This window comes from Acipenser ruthenus, chromosome 1 (genome assembly GCF_902713425.1).
Source record: "Acipenser ruthenus chromosome 1, fAciRut3.2 maternal haplotype, whole genome shotgun sequence".
Classification (NCBI taxonomy): Eukaryota; Metazoa; Chordata; class Actinopteri; order Acipenseriformes; family Acipenseridae; genus Acipenser; species Acipenser ruthenus.
This window is the reverse complement of record NC_081189.1, coordinates 58,931,283-58,952,187: the sequence shown is the minus strand read 5'-3', so window position 1 is coordinate 58,952,187 and position 20,905 is coordinate 58,931,283. Positions and strand designations below refer to the sequence as shown.

The following is a 20,905-nucleotide window of genomic DNA, read 5'->3' as shown; positions in this document are numbered from 1 at the left end:
AAAAAACATCAGGCTCTGTTTGAGAGTGTTCAAAATATGTGATGTAACAGAATAACATCAATTATTGTTGTATTGTTTTAATTCTATTGTTTTTGCATTCAAAAAGCTGTCTGCAATACTAATAAATAGCATTCCAAAGTTCAGCAAACCACTGCTGTCAGGAAAAGCTTAATTCTATCACGCACTGTTTCTGATTCATAGCAAAAACAAAAAGAGCCCAGGCTGAGGTTCTACTATACAGTATTTAAGACGTTACTTAATGACAGTGAGAATTGATATGTGTGAATAGCGTTCTTGCATTTTTTAAATTTGCTTTTCAGTTACAAAGAGATAATTACAAACAGCTGTGGCTGAATTAGTATCGGGACGGACCATTTTCTCTGTTTATTCCGAACTCTGTGTCATTAGATAGCAGCAGATCTCCAGAGGGGCCTGTGCGTCACTGATTTAAATTGTTGCGCCAGTTTTTTTGACAGCTGAATAAACCAGGGCCCTGATCAGTATACACCATGATAAATGTTTTGCATTCAAGTTTGGGAGGATTTGTAAGTTTTAGTCGCTCTGTGGCTGGTATATGTACAAAGGAGACACAGTGAAAGCAGTAAGTGATTGCTTAAGTAGAAGTTCTGTCAAATACAGACAAAGTAGTCTAGCTTGAAAATGTTTTTTAAGGTTATTGTTTTTAAACAATATAATAGCTTTTCCATTGAGGCCACTCCTTATGTTTTATAAGTGGCTGAAATGATTCACCCATTTCTTGTTGAACAATTTAACAGGACCTTTTCTCAGGAAAATACTTTTTAATGAAGGCCATGTGCACATCATTTGTTGTCTGTTTGTATGTAGATCCCATTACAAAGTCATGGTTATGTGTTTCTTGTTTAGATAGCTCATCACTGTTTCCTAAATGCAATAAATGCACAAACTCCTCATTTAAAAAGTTTAATTTCATAGGAGTGCTAAAGGCTTTTAGGTTTTAGGGAATGTAATGTTTTTCAGTAGTCTCATTGCGCCCCAGCACCAAAAAATGTAACATTTTCCGTTATGTTTTTTGTTTTAAGACAGGTTCTTTAACTTGCCAAAGCCAACAAGCCTAGTGAGTTAAATCACAGCTAGTTGAGTTACACACCGCAGAGGTCATGGTTTTAAAAAAAAAAAAAAATAATCTAAGTTTGGTGATTCACTTCCTTAGTGGAAACTGACATTAAGTTGAGCTGAACGGCTACAGTTATTTTTGAGTGAGGAAAATCGGGGGCCTTACTGTAAATAAAGTCCAGAACCTTGCTTCTATTTGTCATACCCTCACTGTTAATCCCCCACTATAGACACTCAAAGAAATTGAACACAGCTGTACACTAATGAGTTGAATTTATAAATCAAGCCAAGTTGCCAGAAAGCGTCTTCCACTGATGTTTGTAACCTGTCAGTTAGGTAAATGTAATAATTGCCTTTATTGATCAAAAGCAGCCTGTTTAAAATGGGTGTACAGATTTTGTTAAAATCCTAAAACAAACGTCAAAGCCCCTTTGTTTAGTTATGCCTGGTTTGAGTTTCTGCATAAAATTGTGCGCTGGCCTTCAAATGGTTCACCTTGCTCTCATTTTCCGCTGTGTCCCATTTCTCTTTCTTCAAATTCATGGCCATGACTTTACTTTGGGACTATAATGCACCCATGTATGTATTGCAATGTAAGCTGTTCAGAATGGAATTAGGGAAACCTCTGCTGATATACTTGATGTGAGGAAAGCATTAGATACTGAGCATTCAGTTCCTATTATTGTCTTAATATGTTTCTAGGATACCAACTGAAAACATTAAAATAATACTTCCTTAAAAGAAATGTTGGTTTTCTGTAATCCAACATAAGATTCTATTGGCTAGGCTAAAGATGTTCTTTCTGTGTGGGGAAGGGGTATTTCCCTCTACAATTTAAACCATTAGTAAGGCTGTATTTTTTTCAGTTATCATGGATTTCACAATTTCTGTAAAATGTACCCATTGCCATGTAATATGTAGTTCCCTTTCAAGTACGAAATGTAACCATTACTGAATGGGTATTTACCTCCTAAAGACCCGAAACCTGAATATTGATATATCAAGTCTGCTCAACGAGCCTGACGCAGTCATGGCCAATCCCCGAGGGCACAAAAAGACTGCGCTCACAGATCTCCGCGCCATTTTTCATTTCAAGACTGACCTGATCAGAGAGTCTGGTTCAGATAAGTAAACTGTTGCTTCTATTTGTATATATTTTGCATTTATTGTGTTTTTACACAAATTATATGGGATACAACTAATTGCTGTAATTACACGTATTGTGTGCACTACAGCCTGTAGCTTGTTATGTTCCGCTCAGGCCTTGTGCCCCACAGTACTGGTTGTTTTATTAATTTTTGCTTTTAGCACCGTACAAGGCATTTTTATATTATTTATGTAATTGTTTAATTACTGTTTTTTGTTGAGAAAGTATTTTCTCTGTGTGTCTACGCGCAGGCCTGTCTGCAACGTGGTGCTCAGCACACGTGCAGCAAGAGCAGCTGCTGGGCTCAGCAGCTCTGTGCAGGACCGAGATACTCGCTTTGGTTGTTGGTGCTTTAAGCATCTTCAATCACAGTATCTTGATGCCATTTTGGTGACAGCTTTTTAGCATCACCATTGTGAAGGCTGTTAGTCCATTCTAACAAGCAGGCCTCAGTCTCGTGATGGTTTTGCCAGTGGCTTTTACAGGTGGGGATCCCTGTACATTGCCACCCGTGGTTACCGAACCGACCCGGTGCTAAAGTCACTGAACCGGCCTGGGGCCGACCAGGTTCCGAAGCAGTACTGCACTGGTCCTGAACCAGTACCAACTAAAAACTGGTACCAAACCGACCTGGGTGCTTACTACTGTTCAGACAGGCTATTCTCTGCAATTCAAGCACAATCTCCCTGCCTTTCGGGCATGACTACAACTTTAGCCACGGGCCCGTGAGACCGTGAGTATTGTCTCAGGAGGCTGTGCTGCAAAAATGGGCTATTTGCACGGTACACCCTCTCCACTTGAAGAAAGGGTTCTACTCCAGGTACTTCCTGGTGCCCAATCGGGATGGTGGCCTCAGACCAATCCTTGACCTTGGGCAGGTCAACCTGTGTCTGAGTTGACTGAGGTTCAAAATGTTGACCACGCAACAGCTGTTCAGTCAGGCGCGGGAGACCTTGTGGCATCCCAACCCATCGAACCTACAGCTCTGGATTTGGCCCCTGAACGGCTGTTGTTTGGGTCTGTCTAATAGGCTCATTGGCACCCTGCACTTGTACAGGTGGGGCATCTTTCAGACGTTGTGCCTGCCTCGGGGTTTTGACCTCACGACCTGTCCCCTGCAGGTGTACTGCAATTTTTGCAGGACTTGTTTGACAAATGGAAATCCCCCTCTACGTTGAAGGTCTATCTGGCAGCTATTTCAGCTTGCCATGTCAAGATTGACTCGCTTGGTTCACTTCCCAGCGGGGAATTTTTTAAAAGGAGCTTGGCCATGTATGAAAGATACTGTTTCTCCCTGGAGGCTTAACATGGTGCTTGATGCACTCATGAAGCCTCCCTTTGAGCCCTTGCATTCAGCTGAGCAGAAATTTGCATCGCTCAAAGCGGCTTTTTTGCTTGCAATCCCCTCCGCAAAGCAGGTGAGTGAGATGCAGGCATTTGCAAATGCTAAAGCCTGCTTCATTTTTGCAGAAAGCATGACAAAGGTTATGCTTTTACCAATCCTGTTTTTTTGCTGAAAACTATCTTGGCATTTCATGTCAACCAGTCTGTAGAATTAGAGGCTTTCCATCCACCTCCTTTCCAGTCTGACAGGGAGCAGCAGTTCCATACGCTCTGCCCTGTGCGGGCACTTGCATATTGTGTTGACAGGATGAAAAGTTGGAGGCATTCCAAACAAATTTTTGTCTGCTGAGGGGCGAAGTCCCATGGTCAATCCCCATCTAAACAGAGGCTCCAAATGGATAGCAGACACAGTCAGGACTGCCTATGAGCGATCCAACTTGCCCCCTCAAAAGAAGCTCACTGCCCATTCCACCAGGGACATGGCAACTTCGTGGGCTTTATTCCAGGGTGCATCTGTCAAAGACATTTGCAATGCAGCGGTGTAGGCTACTCCCCATACCTTTACGAGGTTCTACAGGCTTAATGTTGTAGATCCACAAAACCCTGGTTTTGGAGTATTAAGCGCGTCCTCCGGGTCTACCCTCATAACATAGACATAGAGGTGCGTTTCTCCCTCAATTTTTTTGCCTTAGCTACTTGTTACTGGGGTTCCTAATGGTAACACGCAAGGTAGCCTTTAGCTTAGCCTTGTAGCATTCCAGTGGTTCTGCAGTATTACCTTGCGACGTCTTGGGTGTACTCACCCATTAGGTAATGGTTACATTTCGTACTTGATAGGGAATGTTAGGTTATTATCATAACCCTGGTTCCTTGAACTAGAAATGTAACCATTAACCTTCAAGGTCGCTGCGTCCATGATTGCAGCAGGTTTGAAGGAAAAATTATGCTATGATCTGTGCATGCAGTCCTTATATGCTCTCGGGGGCGGGCATGACTGCGTCACAGGCATTGCGTGCAGCTTTGATATATCTATTCAGGTTCGGGGTCTTTAGGAGGTTGTGACAGGATGTGAGTGGTGTGGTGATGAAAAGAATGTCCAGACAGTACTCCAAAACATCCATGTTTATTTAAATAACAATAAATAATAAAGCCGCCCCTATACCAACGATGGTATTGAGGGGTACACAGCGAGTTACAGTCCCAAACAGAAAATACATGTTTATAATCCCAATCATCGGTGCACGAAACTGTGGCGGCAGTTCCCGTCTCCTAGGCCTCCTCTACAACATAAGACAAACAAAATGAAAACAAACAGCAGCACTCTGGCTTGTTACTACATTTCAGTGTAAGGGGTCGTACTTACATAGCTGCGTCCCCTTTGTACTACCAGCTCCTTAAATGGAATTGTGTGCAGCAAGTTTGTAGCTCATACCATTAGTTATATTACGTTGCTTTCTCTGTGTATCATGTTTGTAAAGCAGATTTATTGACAAAAGTACTACAGCTTTTGCCTAGAATTTTAGTAATAATATGTAGCAGGGCGGTTGAAAGCCCTGCTGTTTAAATGTGTTTATTTATTTTTAGAACAGGGTCTCCCCCTCCGCCCCTGTGCAGGTTAGTGTTTTGTATTTGTTTGTTTTATGATTTATGTATTTATATGACGGCGAAGTGTCGTGGGTATTGTTTTTGTATTTATTTATCGTATTTAAATACATGTAGGCAAAGCACCATATGTTTTTTGTTATTGGTGCTCGTCCTCTGCCAGGAATAATTAATAAACTCGTGCAGATTGTGGCCGAGGGGTAATAGAATAATTACTAGCCAGTTAAACCCTCGGCCACAACATAAAAGCCTGCAGCTCTCTGCACTCGTGGTTGGTGATCAGAGGAGGAACGAGGAGCGAGAGGAATTTAGAATAGAAAGACATACAGGATCAGTGAAGGCTACTGCCCAGCTCCGACCGGTATTGTTTAGTTTTGTGTTCGTGATTTGTTTTGTTTATCTTTATTTCGCTCTGTGAGCAAAGTCTTTTTGTTAAAACCTTTTATTTATTTTTGTTGTTGAATATAAACGGCGCCCAGCGTCTTTTTGCAACTGCAGTACTACCTGGTGTCAGTGTTTTGGTTTCTGCTTCTGGCCTGACATCACCACACGACCATCCTGTCACATAATATAATATCTTTATTTTTATATATAGCGCTGTGGCAGAGCAGGGCTCTGCCCTTGGAAATACTGGCAGGGATGGAGTTAAATTCTCCTCCCTGCCCAGGTTGATTGTGTCAGGTGGGAGCAATCAACCAATTAATTATTCAATTATTACTCAGCCACCCAGAAAGGGGAGAGAGTTCTAGAAAGAGAGGAAGCAAGAGTGTTTTTTTGTGTGTGCTGTTTTTTCATTTTGTGTTTAGTTTGTGTCTGAGAAACCTTTTTGTTTGGCCCTCGTGCCGGATTATTTTGTATTTTTGTGTATTTAAAAGTTTTATTTTTGAACTTTCACACTGTCTCTGAGTCTCAACCTCTGTCATCCTGTCACAAGCGCCTTTCATAGTGGACCACCATCACAAAGCGCTTTACAGAGGTAGGCTGTGAACTGTGCATTATATACAGAGTCACTTACAATAGGACATTGATTTAACATCTCATCTGCAGGATGCACAAGGAGGTTAAGTGACTTGCTCAGGGTCACACAGTGAGTCAGTCAGTGGCAGAGGTGGGATTTGAACTAGTGACCATCTGGTTACAAGGCTTGTACTTTAACCACTGGACCACACTGCCTCCATACTGGTAACTGTAGTGGAGTGTCAAGTAAACTACTGTATCCCTTGTAAAATACCTGAGTTAAAGTTGGTTTGTTTAGGCCATATAAATCAGAGCAGTTAGTGCTATTTAAATTAAAAATGACAGTACAATAATACAAGATTTCAAGCAAGTAACACTGATGTACTTTTGCTTTAAGCAATTACACAGTAAGTTTACAATAGTGCCTTCATTAAAAAAAAAAAAAAAAAAAAAAAAAAAAAAATCTGTGTATTGACATTATAGGTGATGTCCTCCAGCTTTTCTCATCCGGTCTGTGTTTCAATTTTATTAAATGCTCATGTGCATCAGAGAGAGAAGCCAGTAAAAAGAAGATGGTTAGCTTGAATGCCGGTGTGAGTTTGGTTTTAAGGACAATCAATCGAACATCATTGTAAAGTCAGGAGTCGACTGAAGGCCTTGCTGCTTCTTGGCACTGTTGCAGGAAGAACGAAAAGTCTATAGAGAGGTTGAACAGCCTGGCACTTACCTGCTTTTTATTTTACTTTTATTGACTCCCCTGATGATAACGCAGCTACACGTGAAGCCTATGCAGCCAGCAGGAAACATGGTTCCGGGGCATTCTTGATTTTTGCTTGTTTTTTGGGGGTGCACTATTGAGGCTAGATGATTGATTGAAGCTACAGTGGTTAATGGTACATTTCGAAGGAAACTTCTAAATCAGTTTGCTCAGATTTGGCAGAGACATGATGGCTGGGAATCTCTGACTGACCTGAATTCCCAGTGCCCCATGGGGTTCCTCCCTATGTGGCAGCTAGCCACTCCACTTCATCCAAGTCAAGGGCTGGCTCCAGCCTCTAGGGCCTTGTATACACAGTCGAAGTCTGCAATATAACTGTCTCCAACCACACCAGTGAAACATGAGCCTGCAAATTATTTCAGCTGGACACTAGATTTCCCATGATTCATTTTCAGGTTAACATTTTATTGGTTAACACTGTTTGTAATTTAACTTCTATGTTTAATGCATAAATGTACCTTTAGTGTATGTATTAGAGGTCTTCACGGGTCCGAATTAATGAACCCAACCCAACCACGAACCGACAATTATTTACCCAACCCGACCCGACCCGATGTAAAATTCTTGTTATTAGACCCGGATCCGACCAGGCCCAAAAAAACAGTGGAACGCTTTTCCTTTCCCCAGCTTAGTATATGCACTGACAAGATACAGTAGTAAAGCAGTGTTTTTTCCAGTGAACCTGGAAATCTGGCTGCAGACAGTGTTTATTCTATCATAAACCTACAGAGGACTGTAAAATTAAATATATAATATGTTTGTGTAAAAGATACAAAGATAAATACATTATCTGAAAATCAAATGAACTGAAGCATGATCTTGTAAATGCGTGATTTTATTACAAACTTAACACAAGAGCAAATGGAATTGAGATGTAAAATTTGTGTTTTGCAAATCTTATTTTCCTTCTTTGTCCACAATAACAACAAATGATTCCCACACCGCAGACTTGCATTTTTCTGTGAGCTTTTGTTCATGGAATTCGTTTTTTCTTAAGTTTTTCTTTCACATCCTTCATAAACAAATCCATTACTGCAACTTTTAAGAATGATCTAAAAGAAACACCTGGGTCACGTCTGCTTCTGCGCTCTGCAAGCCATGTCATGTGCTACTAGGGGAAGCCAATCCATGCAACAGGAATTATAAACAATGATTTTTAGTACCAAAGAGAGCCTCTTAATAGCAATCGACAGTTTGTGTATTACTGAGTAAACAAAATCGGACCCGACCCGAGTGTTGCGTGACAATTTTGCACCCGAAAACCCGTTCGGTACGGGTCAGGTCTTGGGTCCTCGGTTCCGGGTAGACCCGTGAAGACCTCTCGTATGTATTACAGAGTACCGTATCAAGGCATAATAAGCCTTTGTAATGTTACTTGGGTGCTAGAAAAAAAAGCTATATTTTTAATTGTTTATTTACTTTCTGTCAAAATGTGTTCCGTCTATAGTTGTTGAAGTCTGAGGAGCTAACTGCAATGAGATCTTGTTTTCCAGTGAAATTTTGCAAAATTAATATTTTTGGATCATGTGCACTTTATCCTACTGTATGATCCAGTTATGTGTGCTACGATTCTAAAGTATTTCACAATCGTTTTAAAGGTGAAACAAAAAATCCTTCCTTTTTTTAGCTGCACATAAGTCTTTTCACCAACAGCGTTGGCCAGAAACAGAAAAATAAACATCACACTCCAAGCCTGGTTTCTTTCTTTGTTTTTTTGTTTTACTGCTGACAGTTGTACTTTTTTGTAAGAAAACAAAGAAACCCCGAGAGTAAAATAATGCAACTCAAAAACACATTATAACACTGTTGTCTATAGATATTGGAAGTGGCAGTTGGCAGAACAAACTCAGAGAACATATGGGAAGATTAATTCAAGTGGGGCCTGCAATACTTCAGAGAATAGAAATATGATCGCCCCACACTGAACAAAGGATGTCAGCACTTCTTTTGATATATTTCACAACTATTTTGCTCAGCTGCAAAGTAGACCTAAAGAATTTGCTCATGCGTCATTATTTAATCAATAACAACCAAATGTAATTGAGAATGAGTTTTATTCAAACAGAATGCACAAACATCTCTACAAGCTCTACATTCAGCCCCATAGTTCTTATGCTGGGTTCCACTGTCCATCATAAATCGCAGTTCCCTTTCAAGTAGGGAATATTAACCATTACAAACGGATGTTTCCCTTTAAGACACCCCAAACTGAAACTTTATACCAAAGACTCTTGTCAGAGCAGGGTGACGTAGCTGCTGCTCCGCCCCTGCAGCATAAGACAGCTACGCGCCCTGGTAACATAAGAAACTTTACAAATGAGAGGAGGGCAGAAGGATCTTTTTACCATAATACAGAGTTCAGGATGACAGCTGGAGTCTACGGTGGCTCATTGACGTCATCAGGGGGGGAAAAAAACAAAACAAAAACAAAAAAATAACCTTTGTTATGTTGAGATCACAAGATAATTTATCTCGTGATCTCCTGAAAACCATTCATAAAAACATAAGAACATAAGAAAGTTTACAAACGAGAGGAGGCCATTCAGCCCATCTTGCTCGTTTGGTTGTTTGTAGCTTATTGATCCCAGAATCTCATCAAGCAGCTTCTTTTCTGTTCTGAATGCCCCTTTATCTAATCTCCATTTGTGACCCCTGGTCCTTGTTTCTTTTTTCAGGTTGAAAAAGTCCCCTGGGTCGACATTGTCAATACCTTTTAGAATTTTGAATGCTTGAATCAGATCACAGCGTAGTCTTCCTTGTTCAGGACTGAATAGATTAAATTCTTTTAGCCTGCATACGACATGCCTATTAAACCCAGGATAATTCTGGTCGCTCTTCTTTGCACTCTTTCTAGAGCAGCAGTATCCTTTTTGTAACGAGGTGACCAGAACTGAACACAATATTCTAGATGAGGTCTTACTAATGCATTGTAAAGTTTTAACATTACTTCCCTTGATTTGAATTCAACACTTATCACAATATATCCGAGCATCTTGTTGGCCTTTTTTATAGCTACCTCACATTGTCAGATGAAGACATTTCTGAGTCAACATAAACTTCTAGGTCTTTTTCATAGATTTCTTCTTCAATTTCAGTATCTCCGATATGATATTTATGATGCACATTTTTATTGCTTGCGTGCAGTACCTTACACTTTTCTCTATTAAATGTAATTTGCCATTTGTCTGCCCAGTTCTGAATGCTGTCTAGATCATTTTGAATGACCTTTGCTGCTGCAACAGTGTTTGCCACTCCTCCTATTTCGTCATTTTCCTTCGAGAACTGCAACCGTGAACGCCATGACCCCAACGTTAATGGTTATTATTCCTATTTCAGAGAACCAGGGTTATGATAATAACATAACATTTACTAGTATATCAAACAAAGCTTTGTGTTCATGTTTCAATTTCAACAGTTCATGTTTCCATGTAAATTTGGTACTATTTGTAAATTCTGAAACTGATTTATCCAGTAAAGCAAAACTAGTAGTAATGCTTCTGCATCAGGTCGCACAGACTATTGTAACCCTGTTTTCAATTCTGCAAAAATAATCTTAAGGCTGCATTCACACTGGGTCCGTTTCAAAAGGACTATGTCTGGTTCGTTTTGTTTGAAACAATGCATCTCTCAAAGTGCTTGCTGTTCACCAAAGGGACCAAGTTTGTTTGGATGTGAGCTCAAATTTGTTTTTTTGGTCCTTTTCCATTTTTTTCAGGACCAATTTGTTTGTGTTCACAATGTAGTTTTCAGGTATACTCGGTTTGTTTATTATTGTCTGTGAACTGGATATTTACAATATATCCTGCAAGGCATATTGAAAGATGGCAACTAAAAAAAAAGTTCCCCCTTCATCAGGGCCCCCCTAAGAGCAGAAAGACCTGGTACCTAATCAGGGGTACAAATCATTTTGAAAATTGGTGCTAAACCAGTGGTGTAGTGATAAATAAATAAGTGAGTAAAGTGCCCTGTTTGGTGGAGTGGAACAGATAGACTGGACAGATAAATATGAACAGATGTAGGTTATACCAGGATACAGTGCAGCTGGGACAATGGCAAAGGTACAACATTTAAATAAGAGACTAATCTTTTAATAAAGTTTTTTAATGTTTAGATTTTTACATATTGCTGTGGAAGAAAGCACTGGGGGAGCACTTCGCTAATTTAATGATTAATGCCTACAGTAGGAGAATAGGAGATTGGTGTCTGACCAAATATATATCAGTGCTTCAGTTTCTTGCACTGTATGTAGTTTAGGATTAACAGATTTCCAGAGTGAAAAACTGGGATGATTTTTTTTTTCTTCAATTCACTGACGCCGTAGCAACCCTGAAGCTGTTAAAATAAGTGTGTATATATATATATATATATATATATATATATATATATATATATATATATATATATATATATATACACTGTTTATATATATATATATATATATATATATATATATATATAAACAGTGTGTATGTATGTGTATATATGTGTGTATGTGTGTATATATATATATATATATATATATATATATATATATATATATATATACACATATATAAGGGCATCTGCTAAGAAATCTATATATATAGTTTAAACATTAAACATTGTGTGAATTTATTGCAGATTATAACAATTCATTATTTTATTTATATTGTTATCTAATCAAAACATGTTAAATGTACAAAAAGAGAGATTTTAAAAATAGATCAGCTATTACCATTTAAACATATGGTATACACATAATCCATAAGATTGTTTATTTTATTTTTGAATGGCACCAACACAACCTAATGCATTCATTACTCTGCTGTTAACTTGCTGAGCACACTGATACAGTTTTGTACTAAAAAATAAATAAATACAGTAGCAAAACCGGGACGATTAGCAATTGTACTGTTTCAGATTGGGACAAAAAATAAGGCTGAAAAGTGACAATTCCAATTTTCCTGGTCTGTCTGGTAATTGTGATGTAGTTCCTTGAGACAATTAATTAATATTTTGCTCTACTGCTTGTTCCCTCAGAATATGAACTAAACTACAAGCTAAATCTTTATATCCTACTAGTCAGGTTACCTTGTATACAGTAGTTCATTTGCAAAACTATCAAGTCCAGCAGTTGTTTACATTTGACATTTAGCAAGCGAACCAAACTTGTGCGTTTACCAAACAGACCATGACCACCTCTTTAGGTGGACTCGGCACAGCTCATTTCCGAAGCGAACTTTGTTGTTCACACTTCATAACAAACGTACCGAACCAATACCGAGTGCAGACCAAACCCTCTAGACCAGAGGCTTTCAAACTGGGGGGTGCGACAAGGTTATTACGGGGGTGCCAAGGCTTATAACTTTATTAAAGATTAGTCTCTTAAATGTTGTACCTTTGCCATTGTCCCAGCTGCACTGTATCCTGGTATAACCAAGATCTGTTCATATTTATCTGTTCAATCTATCTGTTCAACTCCACCAAACAGGGCACTTTACCCACTTATTTATTTATCACTACACCACTGGTTTAGCACCAATTTTCAAAATGATTTGTACCCCTGATTAGGTACCAGGTCTTTCTGCTCTTAGGGGGGCCCTGATGAAGAGGGAACTTATATATATATATATATATATATATATATATATATATATATATATATATCTAAAATATTTTAAAAGCCCTGCACAATACCCGTTCCCACCACCACATTAAAAAGAAAAACTGCCGTACTGCACACCGAGCCGATGTGCTTCTGTTGTGTAATGATTGTGTATCCAGGCGCTGTCAAACACTTTCACGATACGCAGACTTTGCTAAGTCTGCGGAAAAGCTGTCCAAATTCATCGAGTGCGTGAACTCAGCTGAAAAAGACGTCACCAGGTCACGCATCCACAGGCTTAAAAGTCTGCACAGCCGCGCAGCTTCTCGAGATACTGCGCTGGAGCAGCCGCAGCTCAAAACAATAGACAAGCGTTGGCTGACAAAGAAGTGTGTAGGCAACCAGATATAAGCCTCACTCCATGTACTACTGCCACCTAGTCAGGGGGTGTGAATCACTTTCGAGTCATGTCATTAATTATCTTAATGATTTGTAATACAAATTAAAATGATTTGACTCTCTTTCCACGCCGTTATTATACTTTGAAAATATTCAGATATTTATTTTAAAGGTTTAAAACATGGAAAAAAATAAAATAATGCTAAACGGTTGAAATGAACCTAAAACCGCTCTGTTATTTTCAGCAGGTGTAATTGGTTATTGATGAAAGGCTATCAGGGACAGGGAATAACCTACTTTGAATTAAGGAGAATAAATCGGCTTTAATAACAGGTAGTTGAAGTGAGATATGTGACCATATGTGCAAGTATCTGAACTATTTTTGTCCCAGATCAAAATACAGTACTGTCTAACAACCCCTTTGTGAGAGGGCGGGGGGGAATCCTGCCCATTATAATACTTATTAGTTTGTCTCGCATCACAAAACATCCGTTTATATTATCTTTTTATAGCAGGGACTGTTTCTACTATACTTTTTCTGATCATGCTGTAAATTATGAAGCTTGTGGAGCACAAAGGGAACTTCGATTGCATTCACTTCTGCGATTTGAACTTTCTCATTTCATATTTTACTACACCAAAAAGCTGAAAAAAGGCATAGCAATTTTATGTATTTTTTTTTAAAGACTTTTAAAAACTTTAAAAGAACTCTAAAGTTGCACAATATATACCACTGTATTAATTATTATATTATTAAGATCTATCATTTGCTCAAAACAATGTGGTGCAGCAGTTTGTTAGAAAAATGGTATCGTGTAAAATAAAGTACTTTCTTCAGCTGGTGGTAAACACAATTGGAGAATGATCGGTTATATTGCTCAAAATACAAATATATTTACCAATACGGGATAAATAAAATAGTGTATAGCAACACCATTAAAATGTAGTTTATGCTAAAAACATATGTTATTTGATGTTAAGTAAGCTTCCAATTAATTACTATTACACGTGGAGTTTGTGCAAAAAATATATTTATTCACTTACCTAAAAAAAAAGTTTGAATACTATAAATAACTTAAACATAACTACTTTGAGAGAGTAAACTATCCTGCTGCAGATTTTAATTGAGATATTGTAATTTCTACGCGCCGTTGACAGTTTCCTTCAAGCCCATTATCAGAATACTGTATCGGTTTAAATGACCTTCCTCAGACACTGCTAAGATTGCAAGTATCATTGCTTGGTTTAGAAGCTTGGTTTAGACTACAGTATACTACAAAGTCGGATGAATGTAGTACCATGGGGGGTGCAGGGGCGACAGAGAGACATACCAATCCTTCCCCAGGTCCCATGGCGGCTCTCGCGGCCCTGGTCAAATGTTTATTTTATTATAATGCTAAAATAATCAAACACTGTTGTGTTTTGAGACTGCAGCTACTTTGTTATTACTGGTAATGTCCTTAGCAATGTTGTCAGCATTATTATTAAACTGTTATTCTGTCTGCTCCAACTACTAGACTGCTGCAGATATTTTCCCCTAAAAGTTGCAATGAGTTTGGCTGTAGAATATTAACAGTTGTACTGGCAGTAAATATAAATTATAAGGTTAAAGCAGAGCAACTATAATGTTCATGTTAGAAACACCATCACTTACTTACTGTTTAATTTATAGTGAGTTATTGTATATATGGACATGAAATATGGATAATTATCAAACATATACAATATATCATTAAAAACACATATGGTCTAAGAGGACCGTATCAGGATATAAAATGCAACCCTGGTTAAGTAATAAGACCCTAAAAGAGGGTTTTTTTGGAGAATAACTATTGTTTCAATGTTTAAAATGTTTTTAACTTTTGTTGAAATCATTAAAATGTATGATTTGATTTAAATTATATAATTTTTATTTTTTAAATCCATTTTTTGAGAATTGTCAGACTCCATGTAGCAAAGTAGTATTTTTGAGGTATAAAGTCTACTTTTGGTTACTCTGTGAATTTCCAGTCTAAAATGGTTTCTTCATGAATTATCAAGGAATTATCAAATTAACCAATTCCAGATTGTAAAGAAAACCTGTACAATAATAAAATGTGTGATTTTTTTCCAACAAGAGCCACCTAAGGATTTTTCAACTGGGACATCATTGCTTTATCTGTTGAGTCTAATAAAACTCTGTCATTTCATTGTAGGCTCTTGGGGATTCTGACATGCCTGGAGTTTTAAAACAGATTTTACCAATGATCAAATCCAAGAGAGAAAGGACAGATGATGACCACAGCCCAGAGGACCTGCTTGTGCTGCTGGTGTATGTCTACTCTTTGCCTGGGGAAGTTGTGCTGAGCAAGCAGCTTGAAGAGGCAGAACTAGAGGTGAAGAAGGCTTTGGTGCAGGTGGTCTGTAATGAGCCAGAATTGTCTTCACTCTTACAAAAAATAACAGGTAAGTCTCAAGCAGAAATCAGGAACAATTGAACTGTGATGATGTTGGGATGTGGACTAATGCCCACTGGTTGCTGAGTTGAGAATCAAACTAGCTTTCAGAGGGGAAAGGCATGACAGGCAAGCGAATTAGCCCAGTAAGCCGCCTAGTCCCTAGCATTTACTTTTAGGGATGATTTTCACACTTGCAACTTACTGAAGCCCTGCTTATTTACATGCTACATAGCATGACTTAGCTTTTTGTGTTCTTTATGTTGTCACACAATCATAAAAATAGCAAGCAGCTGGGAACATGTAGTTGGATCTCAATGTGACTTGAGGTGATAGCAAAGTACATTTCATTATAATATTTAGGTATTTTTAATATGCCATTCCTTCTTAAGGGATTCACACAGATCACTTGTGTATGGGGGAACATTGCCATAACACACGTATTTTCAGAAAATATTTTATAAATGTAATCTTCATAAATCATATACTTTTCTGACAAAACATTACACAGCTGGCTGCGTTCTATGTGTTTTCCAGATGGTGCATGTTCGTTAAGTATTTTATGAACAAGAAACTGTTTTTTGCATTATCTAGCATCCAACGCTACATACTGTACACCACACCATTCTTCTAAAGGTCATTGTTCATGACTTCATGATGACGTTGAATTTGGATGTGGAGAGAAAAGCAGACATTAAACACAAAACATAAACTGTAGTATATAATAAGCAATATAAGTCAAAGTTTTGTTACCTCTGTATAGTAAAATACAGAATAAAACTCTTAATGAAAAATGCACGACACTGGCTTCCTGTTACAGTTGGCTGACTTGTAGACTTGGCAGCCATCTAGGGGCCTGCATTGCTCTAGGCATATGTCTCATGTTAAAAACTTGACATTATAAACACTTCATTGAAAATTACCATCCAGTTCTCGGGCAATTCAGACCAGGTGCAGAAGACAGAATAAATAGGTAACATATGAAGGACAAGAAATCAAATATGGTTTAGTGAGACTTGACTAAATTTTTTTACCATAATACAGTTCAGGATACAGAGTTCAGGATGACAGCTGGAGTCTACGGTGGCTCATTGAGGTCATCAGGGGGGAAAAAAAACAAAAAACCTTTTTTTTATCTCGAGATCACAAGATAATTTATCTCGTGATCTCCTGAAAACCATTCATAAGAACATAAGAACGTTTACAAAAACGAGAGGAGGCCATTCGGCCCATTTTGCTCATTCGGTTGTTAGTAGCTTATTGATCCCAGAATCTCATCAAGCAGTTTCTTGAAGGATCCCAGGGTGTCAGCTTCAACAACATTGCTGAGGAGTTGGTTCCAGACCCTCACAATTCTCTGTGTAGAAAAGTGCCTCCTATTTTCTGTTCTGAATGCCCCTTTATCTAATCTCCATTTGTGACCCCTGGTCCTTGTTTCTTTTTTCAGGTCGAAAAAGTCCCCTGGGTCGACATTGTCTATACCTTTTAGAATTTTGAATGCTTGAATCAGATCACCGCGTAGTCTTGTTTGTTCAAGACTGAATAGATTAAATTCTTTTAGCCTGCATACGACATGCCTTTTAAACCCGGGATAATTCTGGACGCTCTTCTTTGCACTCTTTCTAGAGCAGCAGTATCCTTTTTGTAACGAGGTGACCAGAACTGAACACAATATTCTAGATGAGGTCTTACTAATGCATTGTAAAGTTTTAACATTACTTCCCTTGATTTAAATTCAACACTTCTCACAATATATCCGAGCATCTTGTTGGCCTTTTTCATAGCTTCCCCACATTGTCTAGATGCAGACATTTCTGAGTCAACATAAACTAGGTCTTTTTCATAGATTCCTTCTTCAATTTCAGTATCTCCCATATGATATTTATAATGAACATTTTTATTGCCTGTGTGTAGTACCTTACACTTTTCTCTATTAAATGTCATTTGCCATGTGTCTGCCCAGTTCTGAATGCTGTCTAGATCATTTTAAATGACCTTTGTTGCTGCAACAGTGTTTGCCACTCCTATTTTTTTGTTGTCTGCAAATTTAGCAAGTTTGCTTATTACTATACCAAAATCTAAATCATTATTGTAGATTAGTAATGACTTCTGTTTTCTCAGGATCCTGGTTGTCTCGAAAACTGAACTTACACGCTAATTACCATAAAAACTATTGTATAGGTCACACTGGCGTAAAAGTCGCACCCCTCTTTTTGAGACTTCAGTTTTAGGAAAATGCCTTTTTTGTTTTTAAAATACTTTTTTTTTACAATTGATTTTTCCTACGTGCTTAACACTGATAAATAAAGAACAATACACAGGTTTAGTTTTGAAATAACCCTTGTTTGCAATATTGTATTCCATTAATAATTTTACAGTGTTTTCTGTTTTTAGTTAAACTGCTGGAAACTATTCAGTTTTTCAAAATTTCTAAATAATTAGTTCAAGTAAATTTAAGTGCAATGCCAAAATAAATCAAAATATAGATATAATACTACTATAGTACTGTAAATTCCAGTAGTAACAGTGTAAACCACTGACAAATGGTACTTGAATGGATTTAAAAAGTAATAATTAAGAGTGTAAAAAAAAAAAGTTATACACCCCACATCACATCTCTATTAACCTATTTTATTTTAGCTTATCAAGTACCCAAACACTTCAAGAACATATCTTTTTTACTTTACTGAACATTTCTTTCTAAAAACCGTACTTGGGCAATAGTTCCAGCTGCATTGGCTTTTACAAATTAGTTGTATTAATTCAGATTTAAAAGGAAAGTATTGAAAGAACAGTGCTGCTTGCATCAAGATAAAAAAGCAAAAAAAGAAACAAAAAAAACCAATAAACTAAACAGTGCCCCATCTAATAACCAGTAAACAAAACATCTTAGTGTTACAAACAGTGCAGTAGTGGGAATAAGGAAATTCATAGAGATGGACAGCTATGATGTTTTCATATTCCGAAGATTGATAACTTTCACCACTATTTTTATTTTCTCCATGTGCAACACATCTGGGTCGAGATGAGGTCAGTCAAGAGTCTGAAAGCTTGTGTTTAACATTCAAAATGACAGAGTAACTAATTAAAACTTTTAATTAGAACAGTGGTTTTGTGTTTCTACCTTGCAACATAACCTGAATGCCGTAGATCCTGAAAAAATAATCAGGTTGTTGACAGTTAAGTTTGTGTGAGCCTTAATAACTATGCCTGTAGTAATCCCATTGTGGCACTGGTACAGTAGTTTAATATTAGACACACTGGCGCCTACGTCACATCGGTGTATTAGTCACCCCCCTTTTAAGGGCCCACAAAAATGCCTAGAAAATGGACTTATACACCATTTTTAAGCATAAATTAATATACTACTTGTCTTTTGACGTTGATGAAAACTCACTGTAATTACTCAGTAGCATCATTCAGAAACCTGGGAAAATAAATGATCCAGCTTCCAAATCTGCCTCAGTGTGAGACATCTCCTTGTCTTCTTTTTACTTTTAACCAAACAAGTTTTTACCATTATGCAGAATCTACTAAGCATTCACTTGCAGTATGCATATTTCTAAGCTTTAATCTGATTTCCCAGTCAAGTACTCTTTGCTTCATCAACCAAGACCAAATTACCTTTGCCACATAAAACACACTTTTAAATTATGCCTAATAGCACCCTTTAAACAGCAGGATTGGTCTTGATATTTAAAGTTGATTGCATTGAGGGTGGAGGGACTTTAATGGAGTGTTGCACAAAAAGATGCAGTTGGTGATGGTTTAGCCATTTAGGAAATGCAGCGGCTATGATCTCCCAGGCATCTAACATGGTACTAATTGTAGTAACCCACGTTATTATTATAGAAACTTAATGTTCTACATTACAATATAAAACTTAAAACACACTAGTGACATAAAGTGCAATACACTTTTTGAGACATGTGTAGCCATAAAATTATTTTATAATATATTTTTGTCTGCTTCTTTATTATGGTCAATTCCCTTCTGGCAAGGTACTTCAAAGGTTGAAAAGGGTTAGATTTGTCAAATACTTTACAAAATATAGATGTGCTTTACAAAATCTCTTAAACTTGTGTCTGTGCCCTCTATACAGGTGACTCACTACAAAGGTTAAAACGCTGAATTAAATCTTACCTTATCTACTTAAGGCTACTTGGGTTTGAGATACTCAAGCAATATAAATAAATGCTGTGTATTGTATCGAATGGTATTGAAAAGTGTTTTTTATTAAGTGTGCAATACTATATGTGATCAGAACAGACACTTCTGTTTTCGTAGTTTGGTCTTGCGTGAAATAGTCTGATGTCTTTACAAGAAATTTCAAGTCTGGATGACTGTATTTAATAAAATACCTAAATGTGGCCCATTGGGGTAATTTGATGTTTGGGATTTAGACAGAGGTTCAAAATTTAGTCATTACCTCTGCTGTGCACCATTTCAGGTGTCTGTAGTAGTTCAGAACCTCCTTAAAAACAATTCTCTAAGCTAATTACTCTGGTATTGACTGCAATGGGTAATTTCAGTGAGAACTTGCATTAGGCTAGCCAGCCAATCACCAACACCCCAATGGCCCCACGAACGGTGGAGTAAAGCTGTCAGGAATGGAATATAGATGGAACATCTCTGTTCGTGCTGCAGCAATTAGTTCTGCTGTCTCCCATTAACTCGCAGAATAATGATTGCCAAGAGAGTGCCAGGTCTTCTGTGATCCTGTCCTTGGTTACTAATGACTTCAGGCTTGCGAAACAGGGCACTTATTTGTAGCACTGGGTTTTTTGTAGCTCTGAGGATCTGTGTTTTGTTTTAAACAACAATACAAATTTAATACAAAACATTTTTAATGTTCAGAAATCTACCATTTATTTCTTTGATGGTCTGCATACTAGACCTTATTCTGTTAATATTAACAGTTGCTGTAGATCTTGAAAGGAAAATTAGATTCAAATGGTAGCTGTTTGATTTGTATTGATGCCTGTTCAAATCCTTGTTGTGGGCAGCATCTGATTATTACATTCATTAGAATGTGGTGTGCAGGATCTCTGTGCTGTTGGAGGGACTCTGCTTCAGATGAGTCATGGGCTTTGTGAGTATTAACAATCTAACCCTTATCAAGTACCAGCACGGGTATTGACCCCCTTCATGCACTGGTCAAATAGACCCCAAGAACCTTTGTTATCTCACCCCAGCGTGAGAACAGGACCTCTTTAGATGCAAGACAGAATGCTCATATGGTGGCCTTAAAATTAGGGTTGTTGTAATTAATCACAGTTAACTTTGACGTGTCTACTGTCAGAATGAGTTTCAGTATTACAAACATAGGCTACATCTAATCGGAAGTACCACCTGCGTGATAAACAGCTTTCACTTCTCAAAATACTAGGGCTGTGTTTGAAGGTTCGAAGGTTCGTTCGCTAGCCAGGAATTCAAAGGTAGTTTTTTTTTTTTTTTTTCTTCTTTTTAAATTTAGTCGTTGCCAATTATTTTTATTATTTTCTCCCAATTTGGAATGGCCAATTATTTTTAGGCTCAGCTCACCACTACCACCTGCGCTGACT

General features: G+C 37.8%; 1 protein-coding gene across 2 annotated transcripts in view; it reads left to right on the top strand.

Moving 5' to 3' along the window:
* Positions 1-20,905, top strand: part of LOC117420925 (sec1 family domain-containing protein 2-like) — a 207,479-nt gene that overhangs the window by 75,005 nt on the left and 111,569 nt on the right. For both annotated transcript variants that reach the window (XM_034034686.3, XM_059026650.1), the window contains exon 5: positions 15,102-15,351. In XM_034034686.3, the coding sequence (XP_033890577.3) occupies positions 15,102-15,351 (250 nt within the window). The remainder of the gene's footprint in view (positions 1-15,101; positions 15,352-20,905) is intronic.